General features: G+C 38.0%; 1 protein-coding gene and 1 pseudogene across 1 annotated transcript; one reads left to right on the top strand and one right to left on the bottom strand.

The window, feature by feature from the left end:
• Positions 1 to 14115, top strand: part of LOC146073256 (uncharacterized) — a 211251-nt pseudogene that overhangs the window by 64937 nt on the left and 132199 nt on the right.
• On the bottom strand, positions 5717 to 9836 carry LOC146075766 (uncharacterized). The gene is made up of 2 exons (XM_083185359.1): positions 9784 to 9836; positions 5717 to 7179 (listed from the first exon to the last, which is right to left on the bottom strand). Exon 2 carries the CDS (start codon positions 7024 to 7026, stop codon positions 5806 to 5808), a length of 1221 nt encoding a protein of 406 aa, XP_083041485.1. The 5' UTR covers positions 7027 to 7179; positions 9784 to 9836; the 3' UTR covers positions 5717 to 5805.

Consider the following 14115-nt stretch of genomic DNA (forward strand, 5'->3'; position numbering starts at 1 on the left):
GCCACCGAGCCCGAAGCGTGGCGAGCGAAGCGAGCCCCGCGAGGGGACGGTATTCGTCCCCTCGCGGGGCTCGCTTCGCTCGCCACGCTTCGGGCTCGGTGGCTCGCTACGCTCGCCACAGGTTTATATCCAACTCCATGCCCACTTGGATAGTAGGGGTATGAAAAGGACCCATTTTTCCCATTGAATTCCATGTTAAAATGGACTCAGTCCATTTTAACATTGATTCCTATGGAAAAATCGGGTCATCGCATCGCATCGCATCGCATCGAATCGCATGGTCGCATGCGATGCGATGCGATCTCCCGATCCGACCCGATTTAGAAATCGGCAGCCCAGTTACTACATAAGTACCGGTTAGTATATATATAAAGGGGTATCTAGGTGGCAGCTCCATCATAGTATATTACATATTACTCTGTGTATTGGATTAGTATATATAAAGGGGTATCTAGGTGGCAGCTCCATCATAGTATCTTACATATTACTCTGTGCATCAGGTTACTATATATAATGGGGTAGCTAGGTGGCAGCTCCATCATAGTATCTTACATATTGCTCTGTGTATCAGGTTAGTATATATAAAGGGGTAACTAGGCGGCAGCTCCATCATAGTATATTACATATTACTCTGTGTATTAGGTTAGTATATATATGTAAAGGGGTATCTAGGTGGCAGCTCCATCATAGTATATTACATCTTACTCTGTGTATTGGATTAGTATATATAAAGGGGTATCTAGGTGGCAGCTCCATCATAGTATCTTACATATTACTCTGTTCATCAGGTTAGTATATATAATGGGGTATCTAGGTGGCAGCTCCATCATAGTATCTTACATATTACTCTGTGTATCAGGTTAGTATATATAAAGGGGTAAAAATGTGGAATATCTTTAATTCTATTTTGTTGTTTTGCAATACAATAACTATATAATACCAAACATAGAAAATAAAGTTTACAGTATCTCATACTATTATATATAGTTATATTGTTAGACAAACCAATTAACTAATGTTGGTGTAAATCTGTTTAAGTATGAACAACAAGACAATTGCTCCAAAATTTTATCTATACCGATATCTTCATATATTAGTATAATCTTATGTATAATATAAGTACCTTACTCTGGGGATCCTTCCTCTGTCTCTCTTAATCCTCTGTCCTCCCAGCTCTCCAACCAGTAACTGATCCAGCAGCTCCTCCATCAGCCTATTTATAGTCACTCCTCCCCATCTCTCCCCAGTAGTTCCCAGGATGCCCTGCAGGAATTCTTACACTGAGAGGTGACATGTAAATTAGGGTCACATAACATTAGTATACAGTCATTCACCACAGCAGCTCCTCCTGCCCAGCTCCTTGTCTTGCAAATGAGGTGTAAATATTCCTACAGTCACTTACTACAATGGGAAATGCTAATTACACCCTGGCAGGGTAACACCTTGTATTCTAATTAGATCACAGCAGCCTCTGGCCTCCTTTTATGTCACCACAGGGACCTTTTGTTTAGGAGTCACCTATTGTCCAGGCAGAGAGTCACAGTTATACGCGTCCCCTCGCGGGCTTCCCAGGTGTCCATGGACACGTGGACACCTGTGAAGCCCGCGAAGGGACGCGTTTACCTGTGAATGTATCCGCGTGCGCTCGCCACGCTTCGGGCCTCGGTGGCTCGCTGCGCTCGCCACACTATTCTATTCTCACTCCACGCCCTAGTGGATAGTAGGGCATGAAAAGGTCGGAGGACGCGTGCCGCCGCCGCTCGCCACGCTTCGGGTTCACGTTGATGGCGGGGTGGCGTCAACTACTTTTGGGGGGACATTTTTATGTTCAGGGGGGTTTTTGCCCCATTTCCCATTGTTCCCTATGATAATTTGGGTAAATTGATCCATTTCACATTGTTTCCTATGGGATATCGTGGTCATCGCGGGTAAATTGAGCCATTTAACATTGTTCTCTATGGAAAAATCGCGGGCATCGCGTCTGGCCCATCGCACCTGATTTTTTAGCGGCCGCGATGCCTGCGATGGCCCCGATTTTACCCCTGATGACCACGATTAAGATCGTTGTGGCCGTGCTAGGAAACAAGTACCTAATCTTCATATTGTGGGGTGTCATAAATGTGGCAGGAGAAAGTGCATTACTTGTGGATTCTTGATTGATAAAAGCGTGCAATTCACCTCTTCAACCAATAAATCAACCCACAAAATAACTAGCTTCTTAAATTGTAACTCCACGTACGTGATTTATCTAATAACCTGCGATTGTGGTTTACAGTACGTTGGACGCACTATTCGCTCCCTGAATACTAGATTTTTAGAACATAGAAGGAATGTTCTAAATCAAAACAAAGCACATAGTATTTCAGGACATGTGAAAGAAAAGCACCAAGGAAATGTGGAAGTTCTAAAATTGCAAGCCATTGAAGGGATTCCAGTATCAAAAAGGGGCGGGGATCGTTTTTCTACTTTATGTAAAAGGGAAGCTTTCTGGATCTTTGCTATGGGTTCCTTGACCCTTATGGGTCTGAATGAATCAATCGAACTTAATAACATAGGTAACTGAGTTTTGGAGATTCAAGTTTACCCTCTGTCTCTTGTTTTGATTAAACTTAAAGAATTTAAATACATATCCAACTGGCCTCTGATATAACAAAAAATATTTTTTTTCGAATGGAGCAGGAGATACGATTCTTTTGTGCCTCTGCACATGGATGGATCTGCCCCATATCTGTGGATACATATCTGTGCGATATATACACGCGTAGATTCGGAATGAATTATAACATCCAGGATAATTTGATAAATATTCTTTGGAATTTGAATCTAAATATAAACATCTGTGTGTGTATATATGTGCATAGAAAATATAGGTCAATGGTTTATTTTTTTATATATATATATATATAATAAATAATAAATAAAAAATAAAAAATAAATGGGGAAACCTAAGAAGAATAATACTTTATAAACAATATACAAAAAATGAAAGAATAATAAACGACATCGGTATTTTTGTATGCCGGTGATATGTGAACCTGCGGGTTTGAGTGTGTTATGAGCCCTGGATGTGGGAGCCTTATAGGCTGAGCTATATAAGAACGGGTTCGCTTCCTTACCACTTTTTGATATTTGTACATGTTTATGTAATTTCTGTATATATATATATGTAAAAGAATGGGGTGCTAGTTACTACACTATAGAATTTATATGTGATTGGGTCGTATTAGGTTCACGATCCTAAGAAGTGATTATTCTCCTTGATAGTACTTAAATTGATTTATATTTTATTTTAATATCTACTATGCTTTATTCAGCTAATTAGCCATCTATATTTCAACTATTTATACGTTTGTCTAATAGATTTCTATAAATACATAAATTGTCTAATGTTTTGGCCACATATATATTTGTATAGTCTGGTTTTCTAAAAATATATAAACTGTGGGCCAGCTTAATATGGTCGAGCTAAACACACTCTTTAAGAGAGAGTGAGCAGATGGTTATACATGGACATAAGTTAAAATTTGATAGATCCTTTCCTTCTTTGTAAACATGTTTTCTATTTGCAAAATCTATTTTTAAAAGAAAAAACATAAATTGTGCTGATAACTGCGGGAATTGAACCCGACACGGTATGAGGTGTGCTACTCTTGCTTAGCGAGATGCGCCACCCGGCTAATGGAAAAAAATGGGATAAAATAGCATATATAATCCTATGTAAAGAGAAGGAGGAAAATTAGCTAACAAAGTGGCTTCTTCCAAAATAACTAAGGGGGTTATTCTAGTTCATTCTTTCTGACAAAATCCTTCTTACCTCTGACGGGTGGATGCTGAATACCACACTTCTGCATGCAGTGAGGAGAAACATTGTGGCCGTAAGTCTGCTCCCACAGGCGTCCGTCCCCAGCTGAGTGAGTACGGACAGCCTTTGAGTGCAGGAAAAATCAAATATTATATTGCACTCATTATTCTGTAAGCAGCAACCACAATGTATCTATATGTCTCCCTGATCTAAAAAAAAAACCACGGTCAGCACCTGTAACCCGGAGTACAAAGCCATTACTATCTAACCTCATTGAAGGTCTGCTGTAAAACATCTGATACAGCACACAGAACAAGCTTTTCCCACTACGGTTCTATCGTGACTGTTTGAATTAAGCGTCATCCTTGCATAAAAAGCCTTTAAAAATATGGGCAAATAAATAACATCTAAAAAGACTGTGTTGAAAGTGGCACATTAAGCCTCAAGTTCTTGGCTAATGCACATTTGATTGCTTACTAACAAATACCGGTTGGAGAAATCTATTGTTCAAATTCAGAAATATATACACTCATTTAAGTGTTTTAAAGTTGAGCTGGCCAGCCTAACAATTTATTGGATGTCCATGTCCTTCATTTAAACTGTATTTTATTTATATATATTTTTCTTGCTATTATTATATGTATAATGTATTACATGTGTTTTAAGATACATACTAGCTTGTCTGCCTATTGATTAGGTGTGTGCTAATTATAAAGATCAAGATATTATATTAACAAAAAATAAAAAAACATATTTTTTACCAGTAATTCCAGTGTCCCAATTGCGCTCTTTATTTATTCTTGTGATATTCTTTGAAATTTTTTGTTTACTCATTGATTCACTTGTTATATAATTTTTTTAAAGATATTAAGCGCTGCTTTATATCTTTCCTGTTGTTTTTTATTCATTTAGGGAGCCGACTACTCCCTCAAAGCAGCAGCTCGTGATTTAGTACACTCATATCAAGCGCTCCATAACTGACTTTTTTATACGGGTTTTTTTTTCAGTTTTGTGCATAACATGACCTGATTGGCCAAAAAATAGGGCATTTTGTGTGTGGCGCTACTTACTGGCATTGTACGAAATAGGAAATTACTATATACTGCAACTATGGTCAAATCAAAGTGGCTGTCTGTGAACTGGGCCCTACAACGCATTCTAAAAACAAAATAAACCACAATGTATTAGAATGAACTGGAATGTACTACCTGGTGGCACACCGACAATGCACATATAGAACTGGGATGTACTACTTGGTGGATAGAGAACTGTGATGCACTACCTGGTTCTACTTTTTGGCATACTGGAATGTACTAGTTGGTGGTATAGAGAGAGAGAACGGGAATGCACTATCTGATGGTATACAGAGAACTGAGATGTTCTACTTGTTTGTATACAGAGAACTGGTTGCACTACCTGGTGATATGCAGAGAACTTGGATGCACTACTTGGTGGAATACTGTAGATAGAATTGGGATGCACTATATGGTGGCATACAGGGAACGTAGATGCCCTAAGATTTGACACAACATGACATGGTTCCTTTGGCCACTATACTTTGGCTTACTGTGCTCTGACACCACCATAGTATGATACAATTACATAGCTCTATAATAACTATAAAAATAATCCCAATGCTATATTTTCTGATTTCATATATTGCAGATTATTTATCAATTGAGTTATCCTTCCTTGAAAACCCAATAAACTATAAACCACTTGGAATGCAAGATAACAGCTACTCTCTCTCCTGCTTGTTGTGTACTATTATACAGTATTAGGTTTCAGTAGTAGCACCCTCTTATGCCAGGGGAATGTGACAAATTATATTTACAAACAAAAAATTATTTCAGGCAATTTTGGGGGGTTTCACCCAATACATTGTTTATTACATTACATTGGTTTATCCTCCACTTGTTAACACAATTGATTGATAGAAAATACAAGTTACATTCAGAAAATAAACATTTCTTCACTTTCAAACATATCAAAGTGATACAAGTTCAAGTGGCACATTCTTCGATCAGATCCCTGGAGTGACTCCTCATGTGACTTAGCAGTGTTATATTTGTAATAAAACACTTGCTGCATTCAGAACATGTAAATGGTCTCTCTCCTGTGTGATTCCTCTGATGTATAACAAGATTTGACTTTTGGATAAAACACTTGCTGCACTCAGAGCATTTATATGGTTTCTCTCCTGTGTGAATCCTCTGGTGTTTAATGAGTTGGTGCTTATCTAGAAAACACTTGCTACATTCTGGGCACTTAAATGGTCTCTCTCCTGTGTGACTCCTCTGATGTTTAACAAGATGATGCTTTTTGTTAAAACACTTGCTACAGTCAGAGCATATAAATGGTTTCTCCCCTGTGTGAATCATCTGATGACAGACAAGCTGTGATATTCGTGTAAAACACTTGCTGCATTCAGAACACTTATATGGTTTCTCTCCTGTGTGAATTCTCTGATGATTAACAAGTTGTTGCTTAGTTTTAAAACACTTGCTACATTCACAACATGTAAATGGCTTTTCTCCTGTGTGATTCCTCAGATGACTCGCAAGGTGGTGCTTGTTGGTAAAACACTTGTTGCATTCATAACATGTAAATGGTTTCTCTCCTGTGTGAATCCTCTGATGTACAACAAGATTCATCTTCTCTGTAAAACACTTGCTACATTCAGAGCATTTAAATGGCTTCTCTCCTGTGTGACTCATCTGATGTCTGACAAGTTGCTGCTTGTTAAAAAAACACATGCTGCATTCAGAACATGTAAATGGTTTCTCTCCTGTGTGAGTTCTCTGATGACTCAGAAATTGTTTCTTGTCTCTATAACATTTGCTACACTCGGAACATGTAAATGGTCTTTCTCCTGTGTGACTCCTCTGATGTCTGAGAAGATGCCGCTTCCCAATAAAACACTTGCTACATTCAGAACATGTAAATGGCTTCTCTCCTGTGTGAATCCTCTGATGGATGAGAAGCTCTGATTTACGTGTAAAGTGTTTGTCACACTCAGAGCACAGATGTAGTCTCTCTCCTGTGTGAATCCTCTGATGGATTTGAAGCTCTGATTTACATGTAAAGCGTTTGTCACACTCAGAGCACGGATGTGGTCTCTCTCCTGTGTGACTCCTCTGATGGATGAGAAGATGTGATTTACGTATAAAGCGTTTGTCACACTCAGAGCACAGATGTGGTCTCTCTCCTGTCAGACTCATCATGTATTAGCTGAGATACAAATTAGTTGTAGAAGGTTTCTCATATGCAGAAAATAACAGCTTTTATGAATCCACCAGATGTGTCAGAAGAAATGACATCTGTACTTGACTTTATCAGAAATCAATGTCCATTTCCACAATGTCTTCTAATATGTCCTGTATGACAGAAAAAGATTATATTAAAAATATAAAAGTAATGGAAGTACATAAACTTTTACAGTTATAGTGCTACTTTATAAACAGAACATAATAAATGTATGTATATTGTGGTAAGATGGGTTACTTCTCACTTGAATTTCCCACATTCCCATGGGATCATCTCCATCAAAGGGAGACTAAAGCAACACCCTGTGCATTTTTCTGGACCAGTGGAGGTTTGAAATGCCAGGTATTCCTAGTTGCACTGGACCAGCTGCTAATAACCACTGAATGTGAGGGTTTAAAACTCTTATCCTTCTGTTGCTCTTGGCACTGATAACAAAAAGTGACCAGTGTGTAGGCTGAAACCATATTAGTGCCAGAGGCAAGTGAATTAGCTGTACAATGAAGCATAGAGGATTGTGGCTGTGTTATACTGCAGCAGACTGAACATTACCTCTTGGTGCTGGAACATATCCTTAAACCTACATGTCTCATTATTATACCTGTTTGTCTAGGATTCTTTGCATGTGTGTGTTAAACAAAGTGTCGAAAAGCATTAAAAGACACTTTTTACATAGGAACATACCGAATGTGTGCCCTAATTCCTATGACCCTGTTACTCTGGGTGTGGGGGTGTGCCACCAGTCAATAGTACTTACAAACCTGAAATTGCTGCCATAATCTCTTCTTTGACTCTGAACTATCCTGTGTTCCCCACATTCAATCTGTTTCAAAATTATTTTACATGAATCTAAAAAAATATATCTTGAGTATGATAAGATCCTACATAAGACACTGCTATACAGTAATCCATTGTTTATAAGCTTGTCTGTTATTAGCCAGCTCTAGTATGGTTGTTTGTAATGGAATATACAGTGTAAGATACTTTTTATAATAAATACATTATAATTACGCTGTGCAGCAGGTAAGTATATATAAAGGGGTATCTAGGTGGCAGCTCCATCATAGTATCTTACATATTACTCTGTGCATCAGGTTAGTATATATATAAAGGGGTATCTAGGTGGCAGCTCCATCATAGTATCTTACATATTACTCTGTGCATCAGGTTAGTATATATATAAAGGGGTATCTAGGTGGCAGCTCCATCATAGAATCTTACATATTACTCTGTGCATCAGGTTAGTATATATAAAGGGGTATCTAGGTGGCAGCTCCATCATAGTATCTTACATATTACTCTGTGCATCAGGTTAGTATATATAAAGGGGTATCTAGGTGGCAGCTCCATCATAGTATCTTACATATTTCTCTGTGTATCAGGTTAGTATATATAAAGGGGTATCTAGGTGGCAGCTCTATCGTAGTATCTTACATATTACTCTGTACATCAGGTTAGTATATATAAAGGGGTATCTAGGTGGCAGCTCCATCATAGTATATTACATATTACTCTGTGCATCAGGTTAGTATATATAAAGGGGTATCTAGGTGACAGCTCCATCATAGTATCTTACATATTACTCTGTGTATCAGGTTAGTATATATATAGGGGTATCTAAGTGGCAGCTCCATCATAGTATCATACATATTACTCTGTGTATCAGGTTAGTATATATACAGGGGCATCTAGGTAGCAGTTCCATCATAGTATCTTACATATTACTCTGTATATAAGGTTAGTATATATAAAGGGGTATCTAGGTGGCAGCTCCATCATAGTATCTTACATATTACTCTGTGCATCAGGTTACTATATATAAAGGGGTATCTAGGTGGCAGCTCCATCATAGTATCTTACATATTGCTCTGTGTATCAGGTTAGTATATATAAAGGGGTAACTAGGCGGCAGCTCCATCATAGTATATTACATATTACTCTGTGTATTAGGTTAGTATATATATAAAGGGGTATCTAGGTGGCAGCTCCATCATAGTATATTACATATTACTCTGTGTATTGGATTAGTATATATAAAGGGGTATCTAGGTGGCAGCTCCATCATAGTATCTTACATATTACTCTGTGCATCAGGTTACTATATATAAAGGGGTAGCTAGGTGGCAGCTCCATCATAGTATCTTACATATTGCTCTGTGTATCAGGTTAGTATATATAAAGGGGTAACTAGGCGGCAGCTCCATCATAGTATATTACATATTACTCTGTGTATTAGGTTAGTATATATATGTAAAGGGGTATCTAGGTGGCAGCTCCATCATAGTATATTACATCTTACTCTGTGTATTGGATTAGTATATATAAAGGGGTATCTAGGTGGCAGCTCCATCATAGTATCTTACATATTACTCTGTTCATCAGGTTAGTATATATAATGGGGTATCTAGGTGGCAGCTCCATCATAGTATCTTACATATTACTCTGTGTATCAGGTTAGTATATATAAAGGGGTAAACATGTGGAATATCTTTAATTCTATTTTGTTGTTTTGCAATACAATAACTATATAATACCAAACATAGAAAATAAAGTTTACAGTATCTCATACTATTATATATAGTTATATTGTTAGACAAACCAATTAACTAATGTTGGTGTAAATCTGTTTAAGTATGAACAACAAGACAATTGCTCCAAAATTTTATCTATACCGATATCTTCATATATTAGTATAATCTTATGTATAATATAAGTACCTTACTCTGGGGATCCTTCCTCTGTCTCTCTTAATCCTCTGTCCTCCCAGCTCTCCAACCAGTAACTGATCCAGCAGCTCCTCCATCAGCCTATTTATAGTCACTCCTCCCCATCTCTCCCCAGTAGTTCCCAGGATGCCCTGCAGGAATTCTTACACTGAGAGGTGACATGTAAATTAGGGTCACATAACATTAGTATACAGTCATTCACCACAGCAGCTCCTCCTGCCCAGCTCCTTGTCTTGCAAATGAGGTGTAAATATTCCTACAGTCACTTACTACAATGGGAAATGCTAATTACACCCTGGCAGGGTAACACCTTGTATTCTAATTAGATCACAGCAGCCTCTGGCCTCCTGTTATGTCACCACAGGGACCTTTTGTTTAGGAGTCACCTATTGTCCAGGCAGAGAGTCACAGTTATACGCGTCCCCTCGCGGGCTTACCAGGTGTCCATGGACACGTGGACACCTGTGAAGCCCGCGAAGGGACGCGTTTACCTGTGAAGGTATCCGCGTGCGCTCGCCACGCTTCGGGCCTCGGTGGCTCGCTGCGCTCGCCACACTATTCTATTCTCACTCCACGCCCTAGTGGATAGTAGGGCATGAAAAGGTCGGAGGACGCGTGCCGCCGCCGCTCGCCACGCTTCGGGTTCACATTGATGGCGGGGTGGCGTCAACTACTTTTGGGGGGACATTTTTATGTTCAGGGGGGTTTTTGCCCCATTTCCCATTGTTCCCTATGATAATTTGGGTAAATTGATCCATTTCACATTGTTTCCTATGGGAAATCGTGGTCATCGCGGGTAAATTGAGCCATTTAACATTGTTCTCTATGGAAAAATCGCGGGCATCGCGTCTGGCCCATCGCACCTGATTTTTTAGCGGCCGCGATGCCTGCGATGGCCCCGATTTTACCCCTGATGACCACGATTAAGATCGTTGTGGCCGTGCTAGGAAACAAGTACCTAATCTTCATATTGTGGGGTGTCATAAATGTGGCAGGAGAAAGTGCATTACTTGTGGATTCTTGATTGATAAAAGCGTGCAATTCACCTCTTCAACCAATAAATCAACCCACAAAATAACTAGCTTCTTAAATTGTAACTCCACGTACGTGATTTATCTAATAACCTGCGATTGTGGTTTACAGTACGTTGGACGCACTATTCGCTCCCTGAATACTAGATTTTTAGAACATAGAAGGAATGTTCTAAATCAAAACAAAGCACATAGTATTTCAGGACATGTGAAAGAAAAGCACCAAGGAAATGTGGAAGTTCTAAAATTGCAAGCCATTGAAGGGATTCCAGTATCAAAAAGGGGCGGGGATCGTTTTTCTACTTTATGTAAAAGGGAAGCTTTCTGGATCTTTGCTATGGGTTCCTTGACCCTTATGGGTCTGAATGAATCAATCGAACTTAATAACATAGGTAACTGAGTTTTGGAGATTCAAGTTTACCCTCTGTCTCTTGTTTTGATTAAACTTAAAGAATTTAAATACATATCCAACTGGCCTCTGATATAACAAAAAATATTTTTTTTCGAATGGAGCAGGAGATACGATTCTTTTGTGCCTCTGCACATGGATGGATCTGCCCCATATCTGTGGATACATATCTGTGCGATATATACACGCGTAGATTCGGAATGAATTATAACATCCAGGATAATTTGATAAATATTCTTTGGAATTTGAATCTAAATATAAACATCTGTGTGTGTATATATGTGCATAGAAAATATAGGTCAATGGTTTATTTTTTTATATATATATATATATATAAGAAATAATAAATAAAAAATAAAAAATAAATGGGGAAACCTAAGAAGAATAATACTTCATAAACAATATACAAAAAATGAAAGAATAATAAACGACATCGGTATTTTTGTATGCCGGTGATATGTGAACCTGCGGGTTTGAGTGTGTTATGAGCCCTGGATGTGGGAGCCTTATAGGCTGAGCTATATAAGAACGGGTTCGCTTCCTTACCACTTTTTGATATTTGTACATGTTTATGTAATTTCTGTATATATATATATGTAAAAGAATGGGGTGCTAGTTACTACACTATAGAATTTATATGTGATTGGGTCGTATTAGGTTCACGATCCTAAGAAGTGATTATTCTCCTTGATAGTACTTAAATTGATTTATATTTTATTTTAATATCTACTATGCTTTATTCAGCTAATTAGCCATCTATATTTCAACTATTTATACGTTTGTCTAATAGATTTCTATAAATACATAAATTGTCTAATGTTTTGGCCACATATATATTTGTATAGTCTGGTTTTCTAAAAATATATAAACTGTGGGCCAGCTTAATATGGTCGAGCTAAACACACTCTTTAAGAGAGAGTGAGCAGATGGTTATACATGGACATAAGTTAAAATTTGATAGATCCTTTCCTTCTTTGTAAACATGTTTTCTATTTGCAAAATCTATTTTTAAAAGAAAAAACATAAATTGTGCTGATAACTGCGGGAATTGAACCCGACACGGTATGAGGTGTGCTACTCTTGCTTAGCGAGATGCGCCACCCGGCTAATGGAAAAAAATGGGATAAAATAGCATATATAATCCTATGTAAAGAAGAGGAGGAAAATTAGCTAACAAAGTGGCTTCTTCCAAAATAACTAAGGGGGTTATTCTAGTTCATTCTTTCTGACAAAATCCTTCTTACCTCTGACGGGTGGATGCTGAATACCACACTTCTGCATGCAGTGAGGAGAAACATTGTGGCCGTAAGTCTGCTCCCACAGGCGTCCGTCCCCAGCTGAGTGAGTACGGACAGCCTTTGAGTGCAGGAAAAATCAAATATTATATTGCACTCATTATTCTGTAAGCAGCAACCACAATGTATCTATATGTCTCCCTGATCTAAAAAAAAAACCACGGTCAGCACCTGTAACCCGGAGTACAAAGCCATTACTATCTAACCTCATTGAAGGTCTGCTGTAAAACATCTGATACAGCACACAGAACAAGCTTTTCCCACTACGGTTCTATCGTGACTGTTTGAATTAAGCGTCATCCTTGCATAAAAAGCCTTTAAAAATATGGGCAAATAAATAACATCTAAAAAGACTGTGTTGAAAGTGGCACATTAAGCCTCAAGTTCTTGGCTAATGCACATTTGATTGCTTACTAACAAATACCGGTTGGAGAAATCTATTGTTCAAATTCAGAAATATATACACTCATTTAAGTGTTTTAAAGTTGAGCTGGCCAGCCTAACAATTTATTGGATGTCCATGTCCTTCATTTAAACTGTATTTTATTTATATATATTTTTCTTGCTATTATTATATGTATAATGTATTACATGTGTTTTAAGATACATACTAGCTTGTCTGCCTATTGATTAGGTGTGTGCTAATTATAAAGATCAAGATATTATATTAACAAAAAATAAAAAACATATTTTTTACCAGTAATTCCAGTGTCCCAATTGCGCTCTTTATTTATTCTTGTGATATTCTTTGAAATTTTTTGTTTACTCATTGATTCACTTGTTATATAATTTTTTTAAAGATATTAAGCGCTGCTTTATATCTTTCCTGTTGTTTTTTATTCATTTAGGGAGCCGACTACTCCCTCAAAGCAGCAGCTTGTGATTTAGTACACTCATATCAAGCGCTCCATAACTGACTTTTTTATACGGGTTTTTTTTTCAGTTTTGTGCATAACATGACCTGATTGGCCAAAAAATAGGGCATTTTGTGTGTGGCGCTACTAACTGGCATTGTACGAAATAGGAAATTACTATATACTGCAACTATGGTCAAATCAAAGTGGCTGTCTGTGAACTGGGCCCTACAACGCATTCTAAAAACAAAATAAACCACAATGTATTAGAATGAACTGGAATGTACTACCTGGTGGCACACCGACAATGCACATATAGAACTGGGATGTACTACTTGGTGGATAGAGAACTGTGATGCACTACCTGGTTCTACTTTTTGGCATACTGGAATGTACTAGTTGGTGGTATAGAGAGAGAGAACGGGAATGCACTATCTGATGGTATACAGAGAACTGAGATGTTCTACTTGTTTGTATACAGAGAACTGGTTGCACTACCTGGTGATATGCAGAGAACTTGGATGCACTACTTGGTGGAATACTGTAGATAGAATTGGGATGCACTATATGGTGGCATACAGGGAACGTAGATGCCCTAAGATTTGACACAACATGACATGGTTCCTTTGGCCACTATACTTTGGCTTACTGTGCTCTGACACCACCATAGTATGATACAATTACATAGCTCTATAATAACTATAAAAATAATCCCAATGCTATATTTTCTGATT

The sequence above is a fragment of the Crinia signifera genome, chromosome 4 (genome assembly GCF_055691185.1).
Source record: "Crinia signifera chromosome 4, ASM5569118v1, whole genome shotgun sequence".
Lineage (NCBI taxonomy): Eukaryota > Metazoa > Chordata > Amphibia > Anura > Myobatrachidae > Crinia > Crinia signifera.

Excerpts from the sequence above, each read along its gene's own strand:
- LOC146075766 (XM_083185359.1), bottom strand. The coding sequence starts at position 7,026 with ATGATGAGTCTGACAGGAGAGAGACCACATCTGTGCTCTGAGTGTGAC.